Here is a 21,450-nt window from a genome sequence, read left to right as displayed (position 1 = left end):
TCCTCCAAGTGATACTTCACTTATAAAGACTTCCACAGCTCCTTGTAAAGAAGAGTTTCACTTCACAATTCTGCTGAAGCTCTTCGGGATTAGCACTGCTGTGAAAAATATTTTATTTGTTTACCCTTGGCCTTTATCCTTCAGTACCATTGCTTATAATGTTAGATCATCTATGATTCTACCAATTTTCTGTTTGGTTTTCTACCAAATAAATAGAAAAACTGTATTAGGTTCTAGAAAGCAGGGACTCTTTCACTGGAATACTAGATATGAGACTGACAATATTATCTATATTTATAATGTGATTACACTGTAAGAAATGTCCAGAGTATTAATCATATCTCCTTCACTTCTCTGTCCTTCCTACCTATTATTTTTTAAATTTGCTTCTTATACCAGTACTTCCGGTCAAAACTGTTACTATCTAATTATGTTTCGTATCTTCATTTCTGTCTCCCCATCCCAGACAAGCATCAGAACTATGTTTTTGCACATACACACAAAAAGCATTAAGGTAAAATAAGAGGGAAAAAAAGCCTTTTTTTTCTCAGGTAATTTCAACATTTGCTGGAGAGGAGTATAAAACAATATCATCATTGATGGCTTTAAAAAAATATCTCCCATTAAAATAATGGAATAATTCATATTAAAAGCAGGATGGTGCATGCCAAATTGTCATGAAGCTGTTATGCATTCATGTTACTGTAACTGAAATCAAAATATGGTCACTTTTCAGTCTCTTGATTCCAGAGGACTGCCATGTATAATGGAAAGTTTCTCTCCATCTCGGAATGTTATTTTTTCACCCCAAAGAAGCAAAAGAAAGTCAGACCAAGGCTCAGAATGTGTAAAACATGCTGAAATTGCATGGTGGGCCTTTACTGTAGCTTGAACTGTTATCTGCTACCAAGCCAAAAAGCAGACTGCACTATTTTGGGAGATAAGACACTGGTGTTAAAGACACTTTGGGTTTTTTTCAGCATTATGTACCAGACAGCTAGTGCCATTGCACAAGCTGGAAATATTATCCAAATATAATTGCTGGATGGCGTGACAGCTGCAATTCAAGAATCTTCTTATTTTGGAGGAAGTGTTGGTTGCTTTGTGATTCAGTCATTCCTATAATCAAGCATTAAATGAATGATTTCCTGTTTGGCTCCTAACAGAGGTCTGTGTTGAACGGCTGATGCCAGTTCATTTCAATAACAAATGCATTTTTAATTTGTGTGTGCTTAGTCAAGATTTTCTGGGTGTACAACAGTAGTGATGGTTTCTGAGAAGTATATGGAATATTCATAACATCTCTCTCAAAATAGTGCTAAGCCAACTTCAGATTTAAGTAGGTATTTCTTAGTCACAAGCTGTGCTTTGTATTTATTTTTAGTAAGGGTACATGTGGACAAAGATAAACAAGTCCCCATATATTTTGCAGTCAGTTTGGGAGGCTACAGTGTACTAATCATTCCAGTGTAAGTGGAAAACTGTAATTTACTTCAACAGTGTTTAAGTCATGTGTGAATATATTTTAAATTATCTCAAATCCCTTTCTGGTGAAATAGGAGCATCCACCAGAGCAGGCTTTTTCATTGTAGCCAAAATAGGATGTTGTTACAGAGTAAAACACTGGATTTACATATCTGTCTGGAAGTGGATACCAGGCAATATATGTTGGTAAAGTTACAGCTGTAAGGTGAACTCAAGCTGTAAAACTACTCAGAGTTGTGCTGCTTGTCTTACTGAACACAGGTCTCTTTTCTGTCAGCAAGGTGAACCTCCCAGCTGGCAAATGAGGGGACCAAATACTGGCCAGTAGCTTGGTTGTCATCTCCAGGTGGTCTGTCCAAGCATTATTTCTGCCATCCTATCATCAGCCTGCCACTGTTTCGATTTTATCTCTAAATTTTCCCCCATTTTTCCATCCCAGAAAAGCTGACCCCTTCATCTTTAAAAGTTACCCTGGAAAATCCAGTTTCCTGACATCTGCTAGACTTCCTTATGTAAACTGTGCTCTGTATTTTGCCATCTGCAAGTGTTGTCTGATGAGGAGCAAATCCAAAAGCAGCAGCTTGCCCTGGTAGTTATATGCCATGTGTAAACTCTGTCATGGAGAGCTCTCAAGAGTGTCACAGGAGTCATTATCTTATTGAAGCAATGCCCACTGTGTTTTTTGCTTTGAGGAAGGTCCCTTGAACTATTATGCTGCAGAATATTGCAAATAGAGATTTCTGCTGTTACAGATGGCACTGCAGATCCCTTCTGCAGTATCATCATTCTGAGAACCACCGTTCTCAGGGTAAAGGAAACACCTTGCAGATATCCCACCCAGCTCGTCACCCACTTACTTCTAGCATAGTTTTTGTCTGTTGTACATACAAGAATCTGAGACTGCAAGGTACCTAAAGCAAGTTGAGTCACTTATAAAAAGCAGCCATTCCTTGGGATGTACAGCCACTTCTGATGTTGCCACACATTTTTGTCAGACAGCATCACTCATCTTGTCCATTTGCAAAGGTTTGAAATATAGAACCCATATTCTTAATTTTTCTTTGATACTACAACCTCTGCATGTTGTCATACAGAAGCCTGTAGGGGAAACCATCATTTGTGAAAATGTAAATGGATCTCCTACCATAAGTTGCTGTATTTTGCTGGTGCTTAGGAGATAACCTCATTGCAGTAAGAACTGTGGTGGCAATCACTACAGTCAATTTAGCTTTAACACAGCTATAGCTACATAGGATGCTGGTAGAATTATGGACGTAAGCAGGGGCTGTTCTAGCCTGTCAGGTTTCTTGCTTGAATGAAAGCCTTCTAATAAGTCAGTACCACCCCTTCACTACTGTTTTTGATGCCTAAATTAAGAAGTCTATGAGTGACAGGTTATGGCATTCCACTATGCACTCACATTGTATTTGCAGAGCAGGTATACATTAAGTTATGCTATGTTGCCTTGCTGCACATTTCTTTAATTAAGATACAGAATCTCTTTTTTCATTAAGCTGTGGAAAGCAATACCTGTTATTGGCTCAGCTTTCCAGTTCTTGACCTAGTACTGCCTAGGAACTCATGAAAACACTGTGCAGCATTTCAGAGGGAAGAACAGAAGAAACGTATTTTCTTCATTTTTTCAATATTCTGATCTTCTTTCTGAATTTCCCCCTAACTTCTCAAGTTTGACTAGAAAAGCAGTTATGTATAAAATGTATAAAAATGTGAGTCTTTCAAAAATCCTTTTGATAGATTATCACAGTTCACTGACACCGTGGAGTTCTGTTTTGCTCTTTATTAGCTGGGCAGCTGAGGATAACATTTTTCTTAAGGTGTCTACAATTTTGTTTTCTTTTCAAGCCTTCTTTCTTAGGGTTTTGTGGTTTGGTTTTTTTTCAAACACACAGCTTTTGTTATGTTCATCAAGATTTCTTGTTTTATCTCCTGTTTTCATGCATTCATCTTCTGCCAGGCTTGCTCAGCTTGGCCTGTGAAATCCATTATGTTGAGTTTCTTTAGATCTAACTTGAAGTGTAGTTCTTTCCTTAGGAAGACACCTTCTTTGACTGATTTTTTTTAAGTCTTTCTGAATGAAAAAATATGGTCCATCTGTTCTTGGATTAGGTTTCCGATTTTTTTGGTTCAGAAAAATTTAAGAACTATTGTGGCAGAGTTGTTCAGATATAATTTCTTTGCCTTCCCTTGTGTTTGCTGAATTTCTGGTTGTATGCTCTTTTTCAGAGTTGTGTTACTGTATTGTGATCTCACTTACTATGGTTTGCAGTATTTTGATTAGCTTCTGCAGTTCTGTATTTGCAGATTTGACTTTGCATCCACTTTCCTCCCCAGTCTGTCCTCTGGCAGTTTACATGTAGTAATGGTCAGTACAAGTCTAGTGTTTTCTTAAGGCTGCTTTCACTTCTTCCCCAGTTTTACCTTCTGGCTCAATAAGTAAGGAAGAGAAGATTGAATTTTTATCTGTAGTTATCAGGTGTGCCAACTGTTACACCTCCTAAACATTTCCAATGTGTAACCAGGAATTTTAGATTTGATCCTGCACTCTCAAAGGAATGTGTATATTTTTATTTTGTTATTTCAAAGGCTTACCTGTCACAAATGAAGATTTATCATGCTCCCGGTCCAGTGCTTCTAACTGGAAATGGACCATTGTCTTGAGTTGGTCTGAATTTGAGTGGAAGCAAGACACCCTCACATCATCTTCTCTATGCTTTTACACAGTCACAATCTAAAATAAATCCAGTTGTACTTTCAAGACTGGAAATGAAATAAAATTAAATTAATTAGGTGGGAGGGAAATGTTAATTTTATTTTTGCCTCTTTTTCCTGTTATTTTGTTTGCCTTGATTACAGTAGCAAATCATAAGTGTAGAAGGGTCATTTCCTAACCTAGAGTGTTGGCCCATGGTCACAGAACAGGTGCTGTTAATGCTTTGCTACTGATGTAGCAGGTGACATGCCAAGTTGCTGCAGTTTGTCTGTACCTCACTTTTCCACTTCTGTAGTGATGATCCAGGTTTGCTTGAAGAATGTTTTAATTACTCTTTAGTGTGGCATCAATGCTCTGGAGTTTTTCTGTGTTATTAGTTTGTCTCATAGCACATACCACAGAAGTTTTCCAAGTGATTCACAAGTGATTTATTTGGTCAGCTGATTTGGAGAGGTACTTCAATACACTTTTCAAAATCAAGCTTAATCTTTTATACCAGCCTATTTTTCTTCTTCAAATGTTCACTTACTTTATTTCATAGAATGGGAGTGCTAGGCTACAGTAACAACAAGGAATGTTGTGTCTGTTGGGCAGACACACAGGCAAAAAGAGGCTCCCAATCTTTTCTAAGTAGTAATCTGTCTGAATTAGGTTTTGTAGTTGGTACTGTTGCAGGAAAACCTAGCTTGATATTAGAGATGCTCAAAACTTCTGTGAGGAATTTTAAATCTCAGAGATTCAGAAACGTGTTGGAATATTTTTACTTTCCTCAGGCTTCAAGAGACCTATGCATGTTTGAAGCTAAGCAAAATTCATATTTATCAATGAGCAGAGCAATACAGTTTTTTCAACCCAGCTATGTTTTGGTATTTGTCATACCCCAAGCCCACAGCAGCAGTGCTGAGTGTCATGCTACAGCTATTAAAACAACCCCAAAATTAATGGAGCTCTCTGTGAGCTGACACATCTACATTTTCCTCAGTGATGTCTAAGACTTGCATCTATAGCAGCATATCTTTTCTTATAACTACTCTCTTCGGTCAATTTTGATTTCAGAAGTATATTCAGCCCTATTTTTATGTGTCTTTATCTCAGCTACTCACCCTTAGCTTCCTTTACAGTAAGTGAAGCCTAACAGGCACTTCCAAGCTGCAGTTGAATCTTGTTTAGATTCTTACAGTAGTCTGAGGTTAATAATGCCCAAGACTTGCTCTTAATATATAAGGAGGCCAACTCAGAGGCAGAAACCCACACCATAAAAATTTGTGTCAGCTGAATCCTGGTCCATTTGATTGCCAAGAAACTCTACACAGTTGGGAAAATTTCAAGATGATGCAACATTTTTTAATACATAATCCATCACATTTGAAAATCTCATCTGCTTTATAAATCCAAAGAAAACTGTGATGGTTGTTTATCTAAACATTGTGAAAAGCAATTGGTTTGCTTGTTTCTAATTATTCAGATCTGAATTATTAGCAAAGCAGATTCCTATAATTGATGCACCAGAAAGCTTTTGCTCTCAGCTTCATACTATAACAACCTTTGCTTTCTAATATCATAATTAAAATAATAGGGGCCTTTGAAAGGAAGAATTCAAGCAAAGCATCCCCCAATGCTTTATGAAACAAAAGCCAAGGACAGCCTCAGAAAAAAAGCAAGGTTAAGATCCAACTGGCCAGCACAGACGGGGATTTAGTTTCAGTTATCAGATGAAAAGGGCAGGACTTGTTTATTTAGTCCACCCTTGGTTAAGCAGCAACATGACAATTGCTGCAAAGGAGGACACTTTATTATTATCTTGTATAGTAATATTTAATATTAATTTATTATTGTCTCATACAGATGCAGGTTGGAGTAGTTAATCTAAGATGTTTTAGTCTTGGAGGGAAGGATGGGAGGACGGAGAGGTTGTGTGTCGTGACTGCACAAACGCCTCTTTGGCTGGTTAATGGAGCAGCAGAAGCGCTTGGCTCAGAGGCAGCACAGAGCTTCGCCTTCTCAGCTGGGGGAGCAGCCCACAACCACTGCCACCTAACCCTAACCCTAACCCTAATCACTGCCACCACGGGGCACAGCAGCCTGTTAAAGGAATAAAGACAAAACTCTGCTTGATTTCCAGAATGGACAGGCAGGAACTTCTCCTGACCCTGTCAAGGCTTTACTCATCTTAATGGGTCTGCCACAAAGAAAAACTCTGCTTGAACAGCAGAGGGGGGCTGCTCCTGAGGGACAAGTTCAAAAATACCAGCTCAGAAATATTGATAAAAATATTTCCCACTGTTTCTTCATCAAAGCATAAAAGAAACAGCGTGCTGCAGAGCACACTGGTAAAATCTGTATGCTTCTACCATAAAATACACATTTCTATAAACTAGTAACTGAGAGTTTCTTGTAGAATGGATTAATGTGTTACAGTAACTAGTTTCTGGCAAAAGTAGATCCCATAAAGAGGGCTTAATGCTTATTTCTAATCTCCTGGAAGGTTGTATAAATGAAAAAAAAATTAGGTTAATCACCAAGGAAAATCACTAATGAAGTAATACATCTTTTCCTAAATATTAATTATAATTCATTTTTTCCCATCACAGAATTTACACGGTTCTCATGAATCAAGGATTAATTCAAAGGTTTACATTTATCCTCTGCTGTGAATGGATTCCTTCTCAGTGGAGAGTGAATGAATTAATTTTGTACCAGCTTTCTGCTTGAAAAGAAAATCCGTCATAAAAGAACTGGCAATCTTAGCCAGAGAAATCCAGACCAAGTAAAGCATTTCATTGTTCAGGATGTTAGACCCTAATGAGTTCTATGTCTAAATGCTTTTTTTTTTTCCCATCTGATCAGCAATAGCATAGCAGGTTATGCAGTTAAATGTATGACGCTTGTTTGGGAGGAAGATTTGTATTGAAGAAAGGCAGCATGTTCCACAGTTTTAATATAACATCTGTTATCATTCAGTGCTGCTCTTAGCCCAGAATGCCCTTCCTCTAAATATCTTATTAATTAAACTGGCTTAGTAGGAAAATAATTAATACTATAAGTCCTGTACCTACTTAGAAAGGATTTAGAAACTGAAAAAATTGGTTTTGTCTGAGCTTCAGCTCGAGGATTGTGAGTTTTTTCATTCTTGAACACAAGCAGATTACAATAAGGTGTATCTGAGAAATTTATTCATATACAGTCTTCCAAATATATATATTCTATCTTTGACATTCTGCAACTGCAAAAATAGTCTAATACTTTGAGAAGTCTTAGTCACTGCTGGAGGGTCTTCCTCAGCAACTGGTTTGGAAGAGACTCTCCTACACTTCTTCTAAATGTCCTGCTGGCCCTTTTTAGTACCTGATTCCCCAAAAGCCTTATTTTCCATTCTGCAAAATTACTGTGTTTCTTACCAGTAAGAAACTGGTATGAAACTGTGTTTCACACCAGTACTATGATAATGGGGTGGGACCCCCTAGCCATGAAGTTGGTCATAATGCTGCTACCTTGCATAATCAGCTCTTGACTGGGAAGGAGGGTGAGACGGAGCACCCAGGTGAATTTGTGCGCAAAATTGGATCTGTTACTCGGCTATCTGTGATCAAGTACAGAAATTGAATTTGCCTTTGTCTTTGTTCTGTGGGCAGTGTTGCTGGCTATATGCAGAACCTGCTGCTTTGCTGCTGATTCACCTATCTTGGTTTCCCACTGAAGAGCAAGTTCAGTTTGCTGCTTATTCTAATAGAAAATTACACTTTTTGAAACCTATTGGAAAAGGTGTTGGGTGCCACCAAATTGATCTTTAAACTCAGAGTTTTAACAATTTCTTTGGTGGGAGAAGGCTCAGGAATTCGTTTCAGCTTGTTCTGGCTTTTCTTGGAAGGTCTGAGAGCAGCTATTCTTAAGGAGGAAGAGGAAAAAGTTTTAAATGCTGTACCAGAACAAGACTTTTTCAGCACAGGGAAAAGGCAGGTTGGGGAGTCAGCAGTTTGACTCCAGAGTTTTATCATTGAGCCTTTCTTTTCAAAAGCATATTAGAAACTTACAAATCAGTGTTTCATTGCAAGCCAGTTGAGGTGCCTAAAGTGCTTCTTCAAATGGGTGTAAAGCACTCTGGAAAATGCTGTGGCTGTTATGTTAACAACTTCCAAAATCAAACTGCACCATGGGGCTGGCTCATGGGTATGGGGTCTTGTGCTTCACCAAAGGGACCTGCCCTTAATTCTGATCCACACTGAAGTTCAGAGAGCATGCCTCTCCCTGGGGAGACCAGGCTTTTTAATTAGCTTCTGACTGTACATATTGATCATCTTTGTCCCGAAGAATACACACTCAAAACTGATTTTAAGAACAGGGAAGTCTATTCTACATAGAAGAATAAAGCAGAGCTGGTGTTCATACTGAGTCCTAAGTATCTGGCAGCAAATAAGTTGCAGTGAGCACCGTGTTACTGGTATAAGCATAGCTAATTCACCAAATATATGGGTCCCTGTGGGAACAGTCAACACACAGCAGTACCAAGAAAGGTTGCACCCTCCTGTTTTCTGGGGAGAAGAGGGGGTTTCCAAGCCTCTTTTGCTTTAAATCTGCCTTGGGCTGGCTGAGGATGCTAAGTCCCAGTTCATTTGTGTGTGCGTGCATCAGTGCTGGGTCTGATAGAGGAGCATATGGCAGAAGCCATTTGCCCTTGACTGTGCCTCTTTTTTGGCAGGCACAGGCTTGTTTCTCACAGAGCAGGTTCAGTCACAGCCACTCCTTCACATCACTTCTTGAGCCCCTGGTTTGCTGGCTTTCAGCTCTTTGCCTCTGTGTGTGTCCTTTGTGGTGTTTTGGTTAATTGGACATTGGTTTAATTACTACTGCACTGAAGAAACATGTATTTTCTATCTGTCATTTTGCTGCCTCAGTGGCCACGGTCTCCAAGCAGCCAATGCAGAAGTTGAGCTGTTCAGATATGGTGTAAATTGCAGTGGCTCTCTTGGAGTTTCCCTCCTTTACATCTCTTTAGGGGAAAATACTCCTCTAAGGAAGAGAAGGCTCTATTAAACAGCTTATTTTTTGTACTGTCCCAAACACCTTCATCTGCCCTCACTGGAACACGTGGCAAAGAAGCCTTAGCTTTTATTCTCTTCCACAGCCTGGACACAGTCCTTGGCCATGTTGTGTGGCCGCATCTTTCCTTGGTTTGAGCATTTGTGTTGCCTTCTTTCTTACCTTTCCCTCTCCAGCTTCTGCAATGATTTCCTTTTTCTCCCTTTGCTGTCTCCAATTCTCCACAGAAATCAGAAATGTTTGGATTATGTGTCAAAATCAAGCAATGGGTATACAGACATGCCCTCAAATCAGTCAGTCTACCACCATTTCTGTCAATAACAGCCACACTACAGTAGCAGACAGATTCTCTGGACTACCAGTAGCCTTTATTTCAAGATGCTAAACTGCCACTGACTTGAAGAAGAGAAAGAGCATTTTTTTAAATACCTTTAAAGGCATAGGACCCTTTAAAACAATAATTTCCCATCTTTTCTATTTACATTGACCCTCATCTTTTGCTTACAGCTTTGGAAAGAAAAATGTCAATGAGGCAAAGCAGAGAGGAGCTTATAAAACGAGGAGTGCTGAAAGAAATTTTTGATAAAGGTAAGTGTTCTTCTTTTCACAACAGTAAATTGATATCCCATATAGCTTTATGGCCAGACATTACATAATTGTAACCCTAGGAACTGGGAATAGAGAATTCTGAATTGCAAGACTGTGCAAAATAAGATCTCTAAACACTTCTCTTGACTTTGCCATGGTCTAGCCCTCTTTGTTGGATATATGTGGTAGTTAATTAGCAAATAAACATGAAAACTAATCAGAAATATAAAGCAATAGAAATAAAAATCAGAGCAATAGGCAGTAGTCACTGACTGCAAAGGAGCAAAGCATCTAGACTGTGGAGAAATTTAGTGGGTTTGTGCCTGTGTATGTTGCCATTGTCTGGTTGTGTCACTTTGGGATTAACTGTTGTGGAAAACGGGAAACATTTAAAGGGTTTGTATCCTGATGAGCACAGAACAATGTACTTTCCCTTGAAACAGTTCAGAAGAGCTAATAATTCCTTGTTCAGGATAATTAATTTGTTGAGTTTGTAATGTCTTGTTTATGCAAAATGCCATTGTTTTACAAACATCATTGTTTTACACCGGTAATACAATACATAGTTGACATCTGTTACATATATGTCAGTCATTGAGTGCATCTTCCATTTGTTTTGCTGCTTCCCTTGTCAATTACTAAGGCAATTAATTCAACAAATTATATAAAGACATAATAAGGTTACTTCTTAATCACAATAGAACTTATTCATATGCTTTAAAGCTCGTTAATTTGAAGTCTAAAGGTTTTTTACAATAGCAGTACAAAATCTGGTAGAAATCAATAGAAATTAGAAGTTTTCACAGATACTAGAAGTATAGCCTACTTCATAAATTCAGGAGCATTTAAATCTGCTACCTACTTTTTACTCTAGCTTATTAGAAAATAAAAAATTTCCTAACCAAGGCTGCTAATTTTTTAAACTTAAAAACAAACAGCAGCAAAAATGTGCTTTAAATTTTACAGTTTCTACCAGTTATGTGTTGTAGTGTTCTCTCACTATGACCAGCTAGATGCAACCATCCTAGATGCAACTTGAGAGTAAAAACAAGTCCTGTCAATAGGTTTGCCCTTCTTATTGCTTTGTGCTGTCCACATTTTGTAGTGTGACTCAGATCAGACCCACAGCCAGTGAGGCGTGGTCCAGGTTGCCAGATGATCAGTGCTTCAGCCAGCTCAGACAGCAGCCTTCAGTCACGCCTCTCTCCCAGGTGTGACCTCCTTCTTCCCTGCTTCATATCCCACATATAGCCACCCTCTGAACCATCCCTACAAAAACCTAAAGGCCTCCCCAGGAAAAATCTTTTCTGTGACATCTGACTCTGCCTTCCGTGTTGAAACTTGGGGAGATTCCCCTTGTATTGCTACCAAAGCACTACAATTTTTTCTATCGATCAAATAATGATGTCGGTTTTAAGCTTCTGTGTCATCTTGTGAAGTAGATTCTAACTTATCTGTAGGTATTTGAAAGAAATAAACTAATTCCTCCTTATAGCAATTTATCACCTTAACAAAACTGATATGAAAAGGAGGTAGGGCAGAGAATAAAGTGGTAATACACAAGAACAGCAGCAGTACTCAAACAACTATGATAATACAAGGATATGAACAAGGCAAGATGTGTAGAGCAAAATCATTATTTCCTTCAGTGGTGTAATAATCTGAGAGTAATTCTATTGAAGGTTTTATTTTATTAACAACCTTAAGTGGAAGTTACATTTTCTTTGTAATTAATTCCTGTTAGGTAATCTCTAATCCTTCAAGAAAACAACAGACCTTTAGCATTTCCTAGCAGAATCCTTTAGATTGTGGTAGCACCTTTCATGCCAAGAGGCATCTTGCACAGAGACAGTAGGTGTAAATCTTTTTATCTCCCTTTCCTAAGAGGTGGGCAAAGCAGGCCTGTAAGTAATTTTGTCTTTTTATTTCTTTAAAAACCCATACTGATCAAAGGAAACAGTGTAGGCAGAATGACCCAAGAACAATAATTTTTCTTGTGCTTAGTGTTGGTTTTGTCATATCTTCTACATTGAAGAAAAGCATAATTAGCTGGTTTGTTTGCCTGCTGTTTAAAGTGATGCTCTGACCTGTTTGCTTCAGGATTTGCTGGCTTTTCAGAGGACTTTGTGTCACCCAGCAGGTGAAAATTATCGGAGTGCAGAAAGTAACAGTAGTCACACACAGGAGGGTCATGAAGTCCAGCTGCTATATTTGGAAAACAAGAAATGCTGTTACCATTTCAGTGACCCCCACATTTAAATTAGTTACGTGAAGCTGCTCCTGACTGAAATGCAGAGAGCTTTTTCCTTGCTAAGGGCCAAACTCCTGACAGAATCAGTTTCTGTTATCTTCCATTTCCAGGGCTCTGTGACTTGACTATTCTGAAAATGTAGGCAAAGGCTATAATTTTTTAAAATACTCTATACTTTTGGTAAATAGTAAGTTGAAGAAGTATCTGATGAAGCTCCTGCTGTTCTTATGGTTTGTGGGCAGATAGTCCTGAGAGGTTAAAAACACTTCTTCCACCTGCATCACAGAATATTCCTCAATATTTAGAAGAACTCATATTTTTGCCATCGCTCCTACACATAGGTACAGACCTTGATTTCCACATGGACGTGTAACCATCCTAAAAACATCTGTCATTAGAATTGCCCACTGATTCATGCTGCTTATCAAAGAACTAAATCTCCTGTAGTATTTTGATCCCTCTTCTTTCTGAATGTAGACAAGATTGCATGTAGTGGGAAATCTCTGAATATGAGTGTGTACCAGTTACTTACTCCAAAGGCAATGGTGCAGTGGTTTTTCAAGGAAACATGGGCAGTCTTCATCTTTTATATTCTCGTATTATAATATGCTCTTTCTAATTAAAATGATGGATTTAGACTTAAATTTCAGATAGCCTAAGTCCTTACAGGATTTGGACAAGTTGCACTTATGCACTAAAGGAGATTTTGTGACAGTATGTTAGGACAAACTTGAAAAAGTGGTTTTGGTAAAGCAGCAGGAAGGCATGGCAACCACTGGAGAGCCAGTTGTGCTGCAGTGAAATTGAAAAGTTTTGAACTCCTCCAGAAGAAGCCTGTCTCAAACTCCATGGGATCCCACAAAATCAGAGGTTGGCTTAGGGGCTGAAGTTGTGCAGGATCCCAGCTCTTGTTCTAAGGTAGCCACCAAGGCTAGGAAACACTTCCAGGGTCAGGTCTTGACCACATGCAAGAACACTCAATTCTCCATTCCCCACCCTTGGGATCATGGCAGAGAATGACAATGAATTTTACTCTGCTCCTCCCAGCTTTTTTCATCAAGAATTTCTTGCTTGGACTGCTTGAGTCTACTTGAGACAGACAAGTATTGAAGGGGATAACCCAGTCCAAAAATTAACCTAGGATTTCAACTTGTCTATTTTGACTTCCATATCCAGTCTTCTGTAGAAGGAATGTGAGAGCATGGCACTTTTCAGATATGCAAAAAAGTTGCATAGTCCAAAGTAGTTCAGAGTAAAAGACACAGTGAGAGGGTAGGCAGAACTACAAGAGGGGGAACACAACAGGTCTGGTTTGTGTCAGTCAATGTGATGCATTGTGGGCTACTTCACACCAGACAATGTTTCAGAAGTACCTGAGAGTGGAAATTGCAGGTGTGTTCAGGACTACAAACATGATTAGGAGCCACAGGTTTTGTAGACATCATCTATGTATCTCTGGGCCTTCATCCTATGCTGTTGTTTTCACATGCTGAAGTGAATCAAAGTGTCTGGGCAGAGTCCTCTGTATAAGAGAGTTTCCTCTGAGGTCCTGTTTCTTCAGTGACTTCAGGTGTGCAGAGTCTCCTGAGTAAGAGAAAATCAACTTTGATGTGCTCTCTTGCTGCAGAGGTCAAGCTACTCCCTCAGTTTCACACTCAGCTGTTATTAAAGGTCGTGGACTTAGGGAGAGTCATTTTCCACTAAGTAGCACCAGACACTGTAAAAACAGGAAAGGATTTTGCAAGTCTGAGAACACTGAGAACAAAAGATTACATATGTTATCGCTGTGCAAAGTTAACTTTAAACTCCTAGCCAGTTCCTGAAAACAGATAAGTTCATCCATGTATATGTAATAATTGCATTACTGGGATTCTTTTCATTTGTATATCAGCCAACTGGAATAGCTTTAATACTTTGAAAATAATAAGTAATTTGCCATTTGTATCTGGTTGTCAAGCATATCACTGATGCAGGATTAATTCACACTGCTCAGACAAATTGTTTTTTCCACATCTTTGATCTGTTTGCTGTACTTGAGCAACCCTCCATGTAGCTCTTCTTTAAGCAATACCTGATTTAGGGTGTATATTTCAGTCATGATACTGTCCCATGTCTGATGATTTCATTCAAATCTAAGGACAAGCTTTAGACTCTAAATCAAGATTAAAGATATTCAGATGTAAGATTAAAAAAGGTTACACTGACAGAACAGAAAGATGCCATGCTTTAGTATTAGACAAAAGGTAAAAGCCAAAATTTTATCTTACATTTTACTTTTTTTGCAATCGTAAGTCTTCATGGGTAATTCAAATGCTGTTTTTTAAATCATGCTAATATACCTTGAAAAGTACATAGCACACTTAAGACAGTAGGATTTCAGGATGTTCAACATATTACAATAGGCATCTCATTTCATGAAGAATGTGTAGTTGTCCCTCCAAAAAGCAAACATTACTGGGTTTGTCATGCATACTTTTCTCATAGTTACAGTCAAATTTAGTCTGAATTAATGCATTGAATTAAGGAATATATTGCTGGACACAGTCACTGCCTTTCATTCAAGAAGCAGATGCTCTACATAACATTTACACTCTTTCATGAAACTAGGTGACTGAGAGAACATTAATCCTTATCCCAAACATGTGTAAACATGTGCATTAAAAAAAAACAAAAAAAAAAAGAGAGACAGAGCCAACACAGAAAACATAGCATTTCTATCTAGATAGCTAAGTAAAAAATGTGCAGCTTAAATACTGGCTGTATTGTTTTTTTGATTTTTGCTTCCTAGGGAAGTAAACAGCTTTGTACAGAATGGCCACAGCAGTTAGAAAGGAGGCTGTGCTACAAACACTTGGCCCGAGCCTTTAGCTTTAATTCATGTTGCCACCTTTTAGCCAGCTCAGTTGATTTCTCAAAGCCATGGGTCAGGTTTCAGTCTTGTATGATGTGACTGCACTACCATAATAGCTCTCTGGTCTCCAAAAATCCTCCAATGAAACCAAGAAAGTCAAGACCTTGGTATTTATAATAATTCTTAAATAAACAGGAGATCATCTTTACTTGCTGTAGAGAAGCTTTAAATGGCAGAAACATAATTCTGAGTACTTATCAGCTAATGTATTTTCAGACTTGTTAATTGTTGTATATAGCACCAAAATGAGACCTTTTTATCTTTTCAGTATTGTTTTCCAAAGTGGTTTGTTAGCCCTATGAGGGGAAAATGTGCTCTTATTTGGCTGATGTACTTCTCCACTCAGTATATTGAGCAGTAATATGACTAATCAGTGGTGCCCAAAAATCTAAAAGCATATTCTGAAATCCTGAGTTTCATTTTTAGAAGTAATTTAAAAGGTTAGTAAAATCAAGTTCTGCATATTTGCCTGCTGGTTTTTAGTTTTACAGGTCACATTTCAGTTATATTTTCAGGCTTCCATTTGTAACCATAGGGGCTGAACACTTTGCTTTATAAAGCTCTAATTGTGATGTCCATGTAGTCATTGCCTCCAGGTACCAGAGTGCTGTGCTTAACAAGTTCGGAGATAAAAATCATGCAGGTTGACACTATAGAGAATAATCTAAATCCTTTCTTCTGCTCTTTATTATTTCTAATGTGAAGTGGTATTTGATAGGAAAGTAAATGCCAGCTGCTGTCACAGAAATTTTTCTCAGATAGAGGAGATATTATTAGTAACTATAAAAACAGGCTTTCTAAATGGAACCTGATCTATCCCAGTATCAAGGCCTTACATGAAGCAAATACAAAAACTATTCTCTTCCTTACATAAAATGTAGTTATTTGTATGTAAAATAGGGACATATCCCTGTGATTCAGCTTGTGTCCCTTATAGCATAAAAGTTTGTGTAGGGAAAGATAATAATTCTTGTTAATAATATTAAAGTATTATATACAGTATGTACTAATATTCTTTAGTTCCTGTCTACTACCATTCCTGACTGCCCAGATTCAACAGAGAGAGGGAAAACATTTTTTTTTTTTTCTTTTTTTTTTTTTTTTTTTTTTTGCATTGGATGGGACTGCATGTACGTGTGGGTCAAGGGTAGTCAGGAATCAACCAATTTAGACCATGGTTCATAATGATCATTCCAGGGTAGAGCAAAAGCTCAATACAGATTTTTGACTTAAATTATATGTTACCCCAGAGGTGCTGCCACCATCACTGATAGGGTCAGCCTTGGCCAGCAGTGGGTCCAGCTTGGAACTGGTTCCATCAGACATTGGGAAAACTTCTGACAGCTACTGACAGAAGTCACCCATGTGGACCCCTGCTATCAAAATCTTTCCACATAAACCCAGTGTGTGTGTATATAGAAGATCTCAGTCCAGATTCCTCATTTGAAAACAATCTAATGGAGATAGATTTCATCTTAAATTCTGCATGTTATTTATGTCTCTTTTTTTGCTATTCTTTCCTCCGACTATGAACAGATGGGGAACTTTCCATACCAAATGAAGAAGGAGCTTTGGAGAATGGGCAGCCTCTGGGCTCTGGGCTGAGCTCCAGCCAGGTGTCCCTGCCAGCCCTAGCAGAACTGGAGTCAGTCCCAGCATCTGTGGAATCCTGCTCGTATGAGGTGCTCCCAACCACAGAGATCATGGATGGGACAGGTAACTTCTTGTTTATGTTATGGTGTAGCTCCTCTAAGCTGTTTGAAGCCAGTTTTTTACTTCTGGTATTTGATGTTTAGCCCTGAGAAATCCTGGGCTAAATGAAGGTCTTCTGGTGTAGAAGGAAGTAACAGTGTAGAGATTGTCACTGAATGCTCCATGAGAAATTTTGATTAACTTGATGTAGAAGTAGCCTCTACTTCTAAGCAAGTAACCTCTCTCAGAGTGAGGCAAAACCCCTGCACTTTGTGAACATGTAAAAGTAGGTTTCCAGCTCTCTGTCTACATCTCAGACGTACTAATGAGCTCTAGAGCAGAAAGCTTGCAATGGTTTTGAGCCCTGGGGTACAGCACTGTGCCCTCTATGTGCCACGTGGTGCTCTGTAGTGTTCACACCACACATCTGTCAGTAACTGGTACAGTCAGCTGCCCTACCCTGGGTAAGGCTGGCTGCTCTTCTTCCCCAGCCTGTGCAGAGAGACTGCAATGCTCTGCATCTAGGTTAGCTGCTCTTTCTGCATCAGGTTATGCTGCTGAGAGTTGTGGACAAAGGTCAAGTGAGGAAAAGGGAGCAGTAGAAGTTGTCATCCATGATCTTGTGCAGCTATGCAGCACTTTTCGAAAGAGAATAGGCCCCGTGAGGTGCTTTTTACTTTTAACAGGGTAAGTGTACAGACCAGCTGCTAACATATCTGGTCCTAGGCAAGCTGTGGTGACAGACCATCAGAGACATGACATTATAAAACCTAATTTGTGTTCCAGATGTGGGAGTCCATCCCAGCCTGACATGGGGGAGCTGGCTTCTGTCAGAAATAACGGAAATTTTGGCTGTTGTGTGTTACTCTTTCTCTTTTACTTTATTTCTTCTTTCCTCTTTTCTACGTTATACAATGTTTGAGTGAAATCTATGAGTCATTCCTAATCTGCATTGCTGTGCTGCTTTTCTTGTGTGACTTCGGCTGTATCTGCTGCTGCTTTGCTCGTAACATTGTTGCGTCTATGATGTGGTTGTGTCCTCCAGTGTCTGAAGAGAGCCCCACATCCAATGAATCCGGCGTCCTCCTGTCCCAAGATCCTACAGCTAAGCCAGTCCTGCTACTTCCCCCCAAAAAATCTGCTGCTTTCCCTGGAGACCATGAGGACACCCCAGTGAAACAGTTGTCCCTCCTCAAACAGCCCCCTGCCCTGCCTCCTAAACCTATTGCCAGGATTGCCAGCCACTTAACTGGTAAGTAGGTATTCCTGGACCCTCAGCCCCACCGTTTCCATTATAGGAAAAGCCTCCTTTGTAGCAAGGTTCTCAGTGTTCTTCCTCTTTCTGTAATGCTGTTTGCACTTGTTGTGTGTGCTGGTGATGTATGTGCTGTACCTAGGGCAGGGATCATGAAATCTTCAGACTGCACCTTCATCAAGGTTGCTCCAGGGGCACTTCCCCTCTCAGCTGTAATTGCCTAAGACTGCTGTGGCATTTCCTAACCCTCCTCATTCATCAAGATTTACCATCACCACTGAAATTGCAGGATGTGCTTTGATAGGAAAGGAAGTATCAGGAAAATACAAGGATATCTTTAAATGCCCTTAATGAGGAAAGGCATGAGAGTTGAGGGGAAAGGGAGAGTTTTGATTTCTCCTTTTGCCATTTGTTGCTTGTCCCCTCAACTGCCATATGGGCAGGTCCCCCTTCACACACCTTGTATCTTTCCATGTTTGTCTTTTACTTACACCCCCGATCCTTACACAGGTAATTCTGTTCCATGACTTCTTGCCATTTTGCTTCAGTACTTACATTCTCTGCTAAACTGTTCCCCCTTTCCACCCCTGCTCTGACTAATCCCCTCCCACTGGTGAGTACAGCTCCAATTCCCATTGACCAGGATTTTGATGTCCTGTGCTTTATGCTGCAGTTTATCTCTCACTACATGGAAGGTAGCAACAGTAAACAACACGGGCTGTTTTGTGTTTCACATGTTTTCACAAGTGTCCAAGCTCTTTGGGATTCAAAGTTCTAGGTGGATGTGGAAGGAGGGTGGGTGTGTCTTCTCCTCCCACTCTCTCATTTTGACTGCTGAAGCAAAGGATGGCTATATTAATGCTGACCAAAATAGATTCCCTAAACGCTTGCCTGCACCTTTTCTTTTGAGCAGTCTGCTCATAATTGCAGCTGCTGCACAGCAGGCAGCACCTCAAAATCCTGTGCTGAATATGAGATGTGGTTCATCTTTGTAATGGGGCAGCTACCAGTCTTCCGCCTGGGTTGATCTTGTGTTAATCCTGCCCTGATATTTTCAGAATTGATGTGAGAAATGCTCTGCCCACATTTATGTATTGTAGATTTTTTTTTTTCCAGACAGTTAATACCCATTTTATTCAGATCTATTATCTATATCAGGAAAGAGCTCATTAGGAAAGAATATGTTCCGGTTTTCTCTCATCTCTACGTAGTCTCTTCATGTTTCTGTTTGGATGACCACACTTTTTTGTCCTGTTTTGTACATTTTATGTGAAATCTCTTTACTTTCTTACCTGTTAAAATCTGCACATAATGGTTAATGTTTTGGCCTTTGCTACAAACTGAATGGGCAGTCTTGCAGCCTGCAAGGCCAGGTAGCAGTATTCATGGCTTCACCTAAGGACAAAACCAGCTTCCTATGATCTCCCATAAAACTCTGTCCCAATTATAAGAAGTTGTTCAGAAATGAGGCCAACATAGAAGAAATAAAAATATAGGAATAGTATAGGAGAAAGGTCCTTGATTCATAAGCCATTCTTTTGTAAGAGATAACAGAAGAATCAAAGGATGAGGGCTTCTGGAGTAGTTTTGGTTTTTCTGCATGAAGTAGAATCAGGTTCATATTATCAACATAAGTGAGTTGCTTGATGGTGATGACTTTCTAATGAAAGTGGAACAGAACTGTTACTCCTCTAACTTTGTGGTGGCCTTCAGTGATGTCTCATCTAGTCCTATATAAAGTCTTGGTATGTGCATCTAGATAGACTCTTGTACATACATATACATGCACATTCAGGATAAAGGAACATTGACTCAAATTTAGTCATACAGCCATAATTTATTTGACAGTATTCCTGCTGGAATCAAAACCCTCACTTATACATTCCTTATAAATAAAAGTATTCAGCTTGTTCTTAAGGGTCCATTTACTTTGGTGGTCCGAAGCATATAAGTGTTGCTCAGTGCCTTGTGTTCTCCAGTGGTAATTATATTAGCCATGTACAATCTTTGGAAATGAGCAATCAATCCTAATGAAGCATTCTCCTCAGTGAGAAACAGAATTAATGCTATTCTTTTTCTAATTACTCCAGAGACATCCTCCACTTGTGAGTGAGAAAACAAGCAAAATCTGAATTTTGGCATTCAAAATGAAAGCTTTGCATTTTTTGCTGCATACACATTCTTCTACTGAAGACTTTTTGAGAAGATTGAAGGGAAAATTAAGATATACCAGGCATGGCTAGTGGACAGTGACAGAGGTTTAATGGTCTGGTAGCTCTGTTCAAGAGACTATGAGAGGAGATGTGACCCTGTGAAGGGTTCAGGTACACATGTGAAAAGGCAGAAGCAACTCAACTTCTGTCTACATATATATATCTATAAGTAGATAGATGTACATGTGTACATAAGTGTATCTATTTAATAGAAACATGTTTTCTACAGACATATTTAAAAAATGCATACAGACATAGAGGCAAAAAAAAAAAGTAAAAAATATTTTAAATACAAACCTTGAGGGATAAAAGTCAGACCACCTCTTGCTGTGAAAATATTCCAAAGTTCTTCAAAAAGTCAGGCAGACTGACTTGCAGGGCTAGACAAAGAACCTATTACAGGTTTTAGAAATGGAAAGGAAACATTCCTTTCCTCTGAAAGCATTTTGAACCATCTCAAATATCTATCCACCTGTGCCAAGACAAAGATTGGCCTTTCAATTGATAAGAAATGCACATAAAAGAGCATACCTAAATAAACACATAAGAGTACATTTAATTTTGTGGAGAATAAAAAGAGAAAAAAAATCAATTTTAAAGGTGGAAGGAAGACAGAATTGCCTCTAGCAAATATAAATCACACAGCTTTGGCATGCTTCTTCTCAAGGCTGAGGCTCTGTAGGGAAGGGACAATATAGAAACAGGGCCAGAGCCAAGAGCAGACTGCAGGGCAGCCACTGGGAGTGGTACCAATGCCACTACAGAAGATGCTCCAAGCCTTTCCTCATGCCATGTCCTGTGGTCTTTATGGTGCTGCTTCCACAGGGAACATCCTTGTCACAGCACAGGGTGTGGAAGTGCTTGTGTAGCCCTGGAAGACAAGCAACTCTAGGAGAAAAACATGAGCCTTAACTGTTTTGTTACTGCTGTTTCACTGCATATGTTGTTGGCCAGTGACCTCCTGGTGAGCCTTCTACTGGTTTTCAAACATGATTAGGATTAAACTGATTAGTATTAGGCAATATTCATTAGAATTTCTTTCATTGTTTCATTTCTCTGATATTCATGTGCAGAACCCATGCATTTAGGATACTTCTAGCCTCCTCCACTGAAGATTTAGGAAGAGTTGAAATAATCACCTGGGACCAAATTTAATTTGGGTTCTGGTGTTCAAGTCCCCAGCTTATCAGAAAATCTTTAATGGTCAAGTGACAGGAAGACTAGGCATGTCTGATTTGATAGACTCCAGTGTTGTAAAGTTCCCTTTGATCTTGATTCAATAAGCTG

At 39.1% G+C, this 21,450-nt stretch overlaps 1 protein-coding gene across 10 annotated transcripts in view; it reads left to right on the top strand.

The window, feature by feature from the left end:
* The window catches only part of PHACTR1 (phosphatase and actin regulator 1), a 299,599-nt gene that overhangs the window by 215,043 nt on the left and 63,106 nt on the right, over nt 1-21,450 (top strand). For 8 of the 10 annotated variants that reach the window (XM_021536498.3, XM_021536496.3, XM_021536497.3 and 5 more), the window contains 3 exons: nt 9,761-9,841; nt 16,540-16,719; nt 17,741-17,947. In XM_021536498.3, coding sequence (XP_021392173.1) covers nt 9,761-9,841; nt 16,540-16,719; nt 17,741-17,947 — 468 coding nt within the window. The remainder of the gene's footprint in view (nt 1-9,760; nt 9,842-16,539; nt 16,720-17,740; nt 17,948-21,450) is intronic. The other 2 variants (XM_021536503.3, XM_021536504.3) reach the window with 1 other exon arrangement.

This window comes from Lonchura striata, chromosome 1, assembly GCF_046129695.1.
Source record: "Lonchura striata isolate bLonStr1 chromosome 1, bLonStr1.mat, whole genome shotgun sequence".
NCBI lineage: Eukaryota > Metazoa > Chordata > Aves > Passeriformes > Estrildidae > Lonchura > Lonchura striata.
Note: the sequence above shows the minus strand (reverse complement) of the source record. Positions and strands in the feature narration are given on the sequence as shown.